Source organism: Egretta garzetta, unplaced genomic scaffold, assembly GCF_000687185.1.
Source record: "Egretta garzetta isolate BGI_Z169 unplaced genomic scaffold, ASM68718v1 scaffold25, whole genome shotgun sequence".
NCBI classification, from domain to species: domain Eukaryota; kingdom Metazoa; phylum Chordata; class Aves; order Pelecaniformes; family Ardeidae; genus Egretta; species Egretta garzetta.
In genome coordinates, this window is record NW_009259800.1 from 2,800,682 (window position 1) to 2,810,572 (window position 9,891).

At 39.9% G+C, this 9,891-nt stretch overlaps 1 protein-coding gene across 7 annotated transcripts in view; it reads left to right on the forward strand.

The window, feature by feature from the left end:
* Window positions 1-6: 6 nt before the first annotated feature.
* The window catches only part of GOLGA3 (golgin A3), a 34,841-nt gene continuing 24,956 nt past the window's right edge, over window positions 7-9,891 (forward strand). For 6 of the 7 annotated variants that reach the window (XM_035895385.1, XM_035895382.1, XM_035895384.1 and 3 more), the window contains exons 1-5: window positions 7-1,888; window positions 5,134-5,415; window positions 6,300-6,412; window positions 6,912-7,600; window positions 8,866-8,977. In XM_035895385.1, the coding sequence (XP_035751278.1) occupies window positions 1,759-1,888; window positions 5,134-5,415; window positions 6,300-6,412; window positions 6,912-7,600; window positions 8,866-8,977 (1,326 nt within the window). In that variant the 5' untranslated portion in view covers window positions 7-1,758. The remainder of the gene's footprint in view (window positions 1,889-5,133; window positions 5,416-6,299; window positions 6,413-6,911; window positions 7,601-8,865; window positions 8,978-9,891) is intronic. The other variant, XM_035895387.1, reaches the window with a different exon arrangement.

The window sequence follows — 9,891 nt, forward strand, 5'->3', positions numbered from 1 at the left end:
TGGCTCCTGTGAGGAACTGCTGCGTTCCCGTGGCGTGCGTACATCCGTGTGTGCCTGTGCTCAACGCAGGGGTACAAAAGGATTTTGAAGCCAGAATGCTCTAACCTTTAATATTTGGGAATGAGATGTACAGGAGAAAGCTGTTCTTCGTGACCCGTATTGTTAAAAGATGTTTTATGACTGAGGTAGCAAATCATCTAACGTTGGCTAGATTTTGCCGAGGTATAAGCAGTCTAAATTGTGCTTGCCTTTTGTCTGTAATTCCTCTTTGTGACCTGTCACGTAGTATCTATTTGCCGTACAACGACTGTTCTTCCAGAGGTTTTATTGTAAGCTTTATTATACAGAAGAGCTTTTAAAATTAATAACAAATCACAGTGAAGGTATTAATCTTTCTGTTTGGTGGAGGTTTCTCTTTTAGAAATGTGCTCCAGGTTTCTGGCTCCTTCATGCCCCAACTACATAAGGGTCACCTATGTAATCACCTAGTCCTGTGTCTCCTGAGCTGTTTGCAGCTTCAATAACATTTTGGAGATGGCTGGCGGTGTTGTGGGGTGACCAGGGCAGTTTGGTACGGTAGCAGTTACACAAGTACTCTCTGATGATAAAGAAGGAATGTTGCTCAAAATGTTTGTGTTCGTATAAAAATGCTATTAAAATATTCCTGACTTGACATTCTCCCCATAACTCCCCCTTCTTTTTTTTTAACTGGGGATTTCTTATATTTCTTTAGTAAATAGGAACCATAACATTTTGTAATCTGAATTCAGCTGTCAGTAACTATCTGAAAGAATTTAAAAACTTGAAGTGACTATGTACAACAGCTTCTGTCAGATTGTATTAGTTGGCTCAGTCTATACCCAAAGGTAAGATATGAATGCCTGGAGAATCATTTGCAAATTCTGTAAACTGTGTTTGGAAATCCTCCTCTTGACTCATCATAGGAGAAGGCAGCGTTGAACTGCAGCCCAGGCCATCTTATGACTGCCAGCGTGTGCTGCAATTAGTAGTTCAGGCTCTGTACAGTGATACGTACTTGTTGCTCTGCAACAAATAAGCAGTAATGATGTAATATAATTTTAAAAAATCAAATCTGAATTCCATACTGCATTCTAGCTAAAGTTGTTGGAACTTAAATGGGAGCAGTTCCTTGGTATGAAAGTCCAGACTGTAATTTACAGTCTGCAACTCTGAATGCTGTCTCACTTATTAAAGCAGAGGCCAAAGAGGTATTTCCATTAAAATGTACAGTGATCTTAAATCAGTTGTCTCACTGAATATTATCTTGTTGCATCATTATGCTGGTGTATCAATGCTACTAAAAAAAAAAGTGATAATAAAAGAGCTGTTAAGCAGATCACTTCTTAGTTGCAAAACCCAGATACTTGGTCATATTTCATTGTCTCTGTTATTACCCCATGCCCTGGTTCTGTTTATTGAAGTTGGGCTGATGGGTAATCTGTGAGCACTACTTTCATTTTAACTCATATTTTCAAAGCTCTAAGAAATGTTTGTAAGTTTACTACATTTTGTTTCTAGAGGATGCAGCTCCTTGGTGATTACAAGTTTGGCTGCGAGCTGTTTTCGTGATCTGGAATTATCGTCTGCCTGCTGCACACCAACAGCAAGCTTAGACCAGTGCTCCTGTGTAACATCTTGATGCTGTTGTTGCTGATGGAGAGAAACAGGACTTGGTAGTTCACTTGGCGGCAAATTGTTCAGAAGAAAAACTTGCCAGGGATCTGGATCATTTTTACCATGGACTCCTCATCTGTCCAGCAGGATGTTCACTTGGAGAACGAAAGCAGTAATGGGGCCCCTGGCAGCTCTGAAGAACTTTTGGATTGTAAAGCCAAGTCAGATTTGCCAGTTACAACAGAAGTTAACAGTAAGTTGCCTCATATGCACCAAATCATTTCTTAGTGTTACCCAGGCTTCTCTACAACTTGTTGTCTTGTTGTTCAGATGATGCTGAAAGACTTTTTTTCTTGAGGTCACGAACTTGTACAGCAGTTTTAAGCAAGTTTGGTGAATCTGTCTTGTTGTTCAGATGATGCTGACTTTTTTTCTTGAGGTCATGAACTTGTACAGCAGTTTTAAGCAAGTTTGGTGAAGGCTATGGCTCTGTGTATGGGAAGGCTGTCTTTTGTTTTAAAACTTATTCTTCCAAACCAAAACCAAACTATTGATTTAGGTACTATTGGCTGTCAGTTGAGTATGTGTTGTTCAGGGTGTTATTCTGTCATTTTATAGTGTTTCCAAGAGGGTATACCTGAAATTCTCTAGAACTAGCAGTTCTGAAATTACTGTTATGGAGTAAGCTCATGACTGGAGTACTTTATTCTGGCAAAATCAATTTTCCTAATAAATTAAATTGATCAGGCAAAAAATAAAAGGTACTTACAAAGTCTCTCTAAACTTCCATTTATGGAACAGAGATGCTGGCATGTACTTCCCAAATGATCTCAAAATAACTTTTATATGTAGACAAGCTCTATAATAAAATAATCATGCAGCTGTTCACAAGAAACTTAAGTCACACCAAACTGGTGTGAATAGATTATAGAATCAAACTTAGTTTGGAAGGGACCTCTGTGGGTCATCTAGTCCAGTCTCATGCACAGAGTAGACCTAGTTTTGATGCTAAATCAGGTTGCTCAGGGCCTTGTCGTGTTGAATTCTGAAAATCTCCAGAGAGGGAGGTTCAACAGCCTCTCTACCCATTCCAGTATTTAACTGCTTTCATTGTGAAAATTTTTTCCTGCTATCGAACTGAAATCTCCGTGTTTCCACTACACGTATCTGAGGATATGGTGGTATATAAGGATATCGTGGTAAATGGGTGGAGGGGGTGTATATATTGTGGCTGTGTAGGTACACAGACGTACAGAGGTTCCTTACATAGAAGGAGGTGATCATGTGATGAAGTTGTTAGCCTTCCGCCCTCCTCTTGTACCACAGCTTTGTCATCTTGTCATGGGCAAGAAAGTGGAGGCCTGAAACTTTATTTGCGTTTCTTACGCTGCCTGTTATCAGACTGGCAGAGTGTAGTTATATGATGATTCATTCATCTTGAAGTTCGAGATCACATGTTCCTGTCTACTCCTGTGTTGGACATCATCCAAACAATTGAATTGTGGCTTACAAATAGGTAGTGTGTCTTTCTACTGTTTTCAATGTAATTGTATCTCCTCCCCCACTGTTCTAAAAAGACTGCAGTTATATTGACACTACTGCAATTAAATTACTTTAATTCAGGGCATCGTTTAGATTTTGAGTGTCTCATGGCCTCAGGAAGTTGCCAGGAAACCATTCCTCCAAATTTTGCTCCAGCATCTCTTTTGTATATGTGTGTCTCTCACAGTTGTGAAGATAAAAATGTAAATTAAGTATAACCCTGATGCAGTAATAGCTGCAGTTTCTGAAAGATGGGCAGAAACAGTATTTCTGAATGTGAGACTTATCTTCGTATTTTTGGCTTCCTGTGGCTATTCTTAGCCCTGACATCTATTTTAAATTTGGTTTGGCAATCTTTTAATTTTAAAATGCCTTACACTCTGACTTTGGTTAGTCATTAACAAGGCAGTCCTGTCCTCTGTCTGCCTTTGCATCCTTGTTGCGCCCATCCCTTCCATTGTGCCTGCAAGTGTTTTTGTGACTACATGGTGAACTGAATCAGAGAACTGAATTAGGCTGACTAAGGCTGAAAACTTTTTATTTTTATCCACATTCAGTTTCCTCATTCAGTTTCCTATGAGCTGGTTCAGTATACAAACATCTGTGCTGGCTTAAGGGAGGATGCACCGCAGAGATGGCTTATTTAGTTTCAGTGTGCACTTTAATGTTCTCCACGTACATGAAGGAAAATAGCTTTATTTTTGAATTGCTTTCAGAAATTTGTAGTGATTCATCTGGGGGCGGGGGGGTGGGGGGAGTTTAATAGCCATATGTTAATGGGCTGGGCTAAATCAATAGTTAAAGTTTTATTGAATTGTTATAATGAACTTACTGGCTCCAGAATATTTCTGCGTATGAGTCTTAGAAACACTTAGTTTTGGGAGGATCTGTTTCTCAGTTCTGGTTTGTTTGGTTTTTTCTTCCCCCCCCCCCCCAAAAAAACAAACTACTTATTCAAAGCTGTAGGAAAAAAACAGAAAAAGGAAACTTGATTTTTCTGCTTGCAAATACTTTGTGATCATAAGTGTTAAAAATTTTCAAAGATCTTTATGAAAAAAAATGAAATCTTCCGTATTATTCCAATGATATCCAGTTACTCCAGTGTTATGTGGTCTGGGAATGAACAGAAAGACAGTGGGTATTGCAGTACCCTCTCATTTGAGATCTATAAAAATGTATTTAAAGTTAGATATACAGTTTTGTTGCAACAGCTGTTTCATAAATGTAAGTAGTCCCCAGCCAAATGAAGTAGAAATGTGTGAGAAATCCAGAATATACATGTGTGAAGTGTTGAACTGCTTTTGAAGATGCGTTTTTCCTGATGGAAGAGAAAAATCAGATATTGATAAATGGGGATAAAATTGGTATTAAAGTGGTTCTTGAATTGCCTTTTAATTGGTAGATTTATTATTTTGATGCATGTGAGCTTTGCTAGTGTACTTTGGATGAAGACGTCCTATCTGAAAAAATTTAAATTCTGTTTAAAATTGAGAAACTCTGCTTGGCCCAGGCTGGAAGTTGGGGCTGGATGCTTTCTCCCCAGTGCCCAGCAGCATACCAAATAGCTGAATCATTCAGCACAGGCCCACCATTGCTGAGTCTTATTTGTAGTAGGTTGCCTCTCAGCGTAACAGAGATCACGTTATTTACACTTGGTGTTTCATGCCTCTAAACCTAATAAGATTTAAAAACCTGTGTAAGGTTTTGAAGATATTTTATGATCACTTTTGAGGTCCTGCTTGAAGGCAATGTAGTAAAGCAAATGGAAGGTACTTGTTCTAGTCTTTTAAAATGAAGAATCAAAAGTCTTACAAAATTCCTCCTGCCAGTTGCTGTCATTAGCAATTTCCATATCCTTACAGTCTAAAGCCAATAGTGGTAGCACTGTATTTGGGTGGAGTTGTGAATATAAATGGGATGGCTTACAGTGTAGCTCAGTGAAACTTTCTTTTCCAGCTACCAGTATTAACATCAACGAAGTGCCAAATGAAGAGGGAAGTCTGGAGATAAACAGCAAAGTGGACACCTGCCAGAATGGGCCAGAGTCACTCTTCCCCGACTCTCCTGTATCTTTTGACCCCACCAGCAGTGCACAGGGTCAAGAGTCATCCCCAGGTGTGACTGGTTTCCATGACAGCCTAAGGAAGTCTCAGGGAACTAGTGCTGAGGGCATAGTTCTTAGAAAAGAAGCTTTGCAGTCTCTCAAACTAAGTCTTCCCATGCAAGAAACTGAATTGTGTAAGCATCTGTTTACGGTGGTGCCCCTGCTTTCTCTTGCTGCATAAAGCTTTTTACTCTGAGCCTGGCTCTAGAATCCTATAACATCATTTAAGCTTGGACTAAACTTTGTTTTTGCAGTAAGCTTTTACTTTGAACTACAATTCATTTCCTTTCAGTAAACCACCTTCTGCTGCAGCTAAGGCACGTGCCTTACCATTTAAAAACTGTTCTTGTGCTGGAGGGGAATTTATGCTTTCTGGGGCTGAAGCTATTCTAATCTTGATTATTAGAAGTAACAGGTGGCATTAAAAAAAAAAGGCAGAACATCAGAATCAGGTGGTTTTAAGCTAAGTAATAAAGGAGGGAAGAGAAGAGCAATAAAGGGGAGAGAAGGGGGGAAAGCCCTTATATTAAGGTGTCTAATTCTGCAGGATTTTTCTGACATAAAGTTTTTAAGAAGCCTTACTATGTGAAAGATTTAATGTAAGTTAGCAAAAAGTAAGAAAATGTATCTAGGGAACATCCTTCTCTGACCTGTAGTGAATGAGTGGACTGCATAGGTCTTGCTTATTTTTATAATTTTAATGCTGTCAGAAGTGCAGGGCAGGTGAGATTAAATGACAGCAGTAGTTTTGTTCTCACTGTATATTCTTTTGTCGTATATATGTGGAGGAACTACAGCATTTGCAAACTGAGCAACAGAAATACACAGGCTTTATCAATGCTTACACAAGAATATATTAGAAGAGGGTATTCTGAGGTGCATGCCAATGGGCTTTCCTTGCGTTCCTTGCTTAAGCATGAAGCATGTTGCTGATGGTAGAAGGGGCTTTTTCCTTTTGCATCAAATTTGCCTGTGTTGGAGTTTTCTGTTTGACTGTAAAGATACCATTCACTTACAGGCTCAGTAGAGTCTTCACTCCCATTGGAGAAAGAAGAACAAATAAGACTTCAAGCAAGGAGACGGTTAGAAGAACAGCTCAAACAATACCGAGTGAAAAGACATCAAGAAAGAGTGAGTACCACTCAACAGATCTTTTAGATTCAGTGTAGTGTTGAGAAGCTTGAAAATATTATCCTTTCTGTGCTCTAAGTTACTGTTTTCTCTGCTTTAAACATTCAGTAGTTTTCTCAAATATGAGAAAGCATTTTTCGTCTTCTGGACAGGCAAAATTTGGTTCTCTGTTACCTCTTCAATAATGGACCATTTTGTGCTACTTAAAATAGGAAAAAAAGACCAAACACAAAACCTAAGTAACCTAAATGTTCATTTTTTCCTATATTTTTCAGTTAGCTTTTGGAGTTTACCTTGATCATTTTTAACATGCATATACTGAGCCTTGATAGGGGTGATTGGTGATGTAATTTACCTTGTTTATGAAATTATGCTTATTTTTAAATATGAATGTAAAAGTGTAGAGCTTTACATACTAAGTTCTACAGCAAAATAAGTCATTGATGCTAGTTCAAATGTAACATTCTGGAATTTATCGTTGACTCTTTGCTTCTTTTAGTCGAATCAGTCTACATCCAAAAACCGTCCCTCCAGCACCCTGGATCCTGAGCTGATGTTAAATCCAGAAATCTTGCCAAGAGCTAGCACTGTAGCAATGACAAAAGAATACTCCTTTATGCGGACCAGTGTCCCGAGGGGGCCGAAACTGGGTAGTTTGGGACTTCCAGCATCCTCAAAAGAGAGAAGTTCAAAATCTAAGCCCAGTAAGATCCGGTCCTTGGCTGACTACAGAACTGAAGATTCAGACTCTAGAAACACTGCTGGGAATTTTGTGGCTACTGATTTATCTGCTGGGACTCTGAAGCAAAGCAGAAGCGGTCCAACATCGGTTGTTTCTGAGATTAGTCTACCCTCTGACACAGATGATCGAATAGAGAATTCCTCCTTGGCAGGAGACAGTGTTTCAGAAATTGATGGGAGTGAAGTGGGAATGAGGCTGGATGGAAATGAGAGTGACAGCTCGACCTACAGCAGCGTGTCAGGAAAAGGGCTGTATAACAGTTTACAGAATGCAGAAGGCAAACAGGGTATTCCATATACAATAAACGGTCAGAAGATACATCCTGATGCAATGGGGCAATTTCCTTCCATCAGTGAGGTGCTACAGGCTGCGGCAGTGGAGCATCAAGCCCAAGAGCAAGAAGTTAATGGGGAAGTACGGAGCAGGAGAGACAGTATTTCTAGCAGGTAAGAAAGATCACCATACAGTGAGGCCATTGTTAGGCATTATACCTTCTTGGAATAGGCAGCCTATTACTCTTACCTTCTCCTAACTTTGGATCCAATTTAACTTATGTTAATTGTCATTGAATCTGTTGTTAATTTACAGATTTGAAAAGAAACGGAAAGGTCACTTCACTTGAGTACCTATTTACTAAGTGTATCTTTAAAGAGAGGTATTTTTGCCACTGACTGTGTTTTAAATGTACTGCTAGCAGTTGCTTCTATCTGTATTTACTTGTGAAGCAGGCATTTGTTCACTGAATCACTGATTTGGCATTGGTCTTCAAAGTCTAGAAGTGTAGACTTAACTGACTCAGTGATATTTATTATCATCCTTTTCTTGATCTGCATGCATACCTTTCAGACCTCAAATAGTTATGAAATGCCAAGAGTCTTGTCCTAGATACTCCTATCCTCTTCAGCCCTTTAGAATGAGATTTACTTAGTCTCACAAGCTTATGTGTATATGGTAGGTATTAAACTGTGATTCAGCAAGCGAGTGGATGACTGGTGAAGCCCTTAACAATGCAGTTGTGTTTTCATCAGTTGTCTGCAGATGCATGTTTTATGCATGCTAATTTTGAAATTACCTTTTTTCCTTTTTCGTCATTGGAATAAATTGTAATGCCCCACAGTGCTAAGGTAAAATCAGTTGTTGACAATTATTCTCGCTTACACTTAATTCTTACAGTAATGAGAGAGAGAAGATCTTTTTCTCTAGAATCCTTAGCTGTACATCAGGGAAGGAGCATACGGAATCCCTTATAAAAATACCTGTTCCTCCTTCTTTTGCAGCAGCTGTTGGTATTTCTCAGGTGCTTTTGCATTAAAGCAGACAATTACAGACAATAGTTGTGGAGATTTTGTGCTCCTATTATGTCCCATTTGTCTGCTCATAATGGGATATGCAGATACAGAATATAATGAAGTCAACCATTGCAATTCTGTAAAATAACAAATATATGGGTTCCACACAAGGTTCTAGTTGCTTCAAATATAGGAAACTAATGTATAAAACCTTAGTGTGAATATAGTTTCTTTATCTCTTTGAATGGCAATGAAGGTTGTTTCACAGTGTTCTGGATCCATCATAAAGCCAGAAAAAATGTCCTAAATCCTAGGTCACACATGAAGTCTGAGTACCTGTTAATTTTGGCTTCACTTTTCTTCAACTAGGTGAGTGTTCTATTCTAACCCTTTAACTGTGTATGTGCTGTCTCTGTCTCCAGTGTTTCTATGGAGAGCTCTATCGCAGGAACTCATGACGAAATGTTGCAGGTTCTGAAGGAAAAGATGAGACTTGAAGGGCAACTGGAAGCACTCTCACTAGAAGCTAATCAGGTAGAAAATGAATTTGAATTTCTGTATTTAGCAAATTATATTAATATGTTAATTAATTTTCAAGAGCCTCCTACTTATTACTTGTAGAAACTGTGTTTTGTAAAAAATTGCTGAATAAGGTACTTCACAAAGATGCTGTGGTGGGTTGACCCTGGCTGCTCTGTTGCTCCCTGCCTCAGCTGGACAGGGGAGAGAAAAAAATATAACAAAAGGCTTGTGGGCTGAGATAAGGACAAGGAGATCATTCCCCAATTACCGTCATGGACAAAGCAGACTCGACTCAGGGAAATTAGTTTAATTTATTACCAATCAAATCAGAGTAGGATAATGAGAAATAAAACTGAATCTTAAAACACCTTCACCCCACCCCTTCCTTCTTCCTAGGCTTAACTTTACTCCCAGTTTCTCCACCTCTTCCCCAGCAGTGCAGGGGGACTGGGAGTGGAGGTTGCGGTCAGTTCATCTCGCGTTTTTTCTGCTACTCCTTCCTCCTCAGGGGGAGGACTCCTCACACACAGGATTCACACTTCTGCTCCAGCGTGGGCTCCTCTCTCCACGGGGCCACAGGTTCTGCCAGGAGCCTGCTCCAGCACAGTCACATCTTTCTTTGGGCATACATCTACTCCAGTGTGGGGGTCCTCCCTGGGCTGCAAGTGGAGATCTGCTCTACTGTGGACCCCCATGGGCTGCAGGGGGACAGCCTGCTCCACCATGGCCTTTACCACAGGCTGCAGGGAAATATCTGCTCTGGTGCCTGGAGCCCCTCCTCCCACTCCTTCTGCACTGACCTTGATGTCAACAGGGCTGTTTCTCTCACATCCTCTCACTTCTCTCTCTGCTGCTGTTCTGCATTTTTTTCCCTTCTTAAATACATTATCCCAGAGGCACTACCACCATCGCTGATGGGCTCAGCC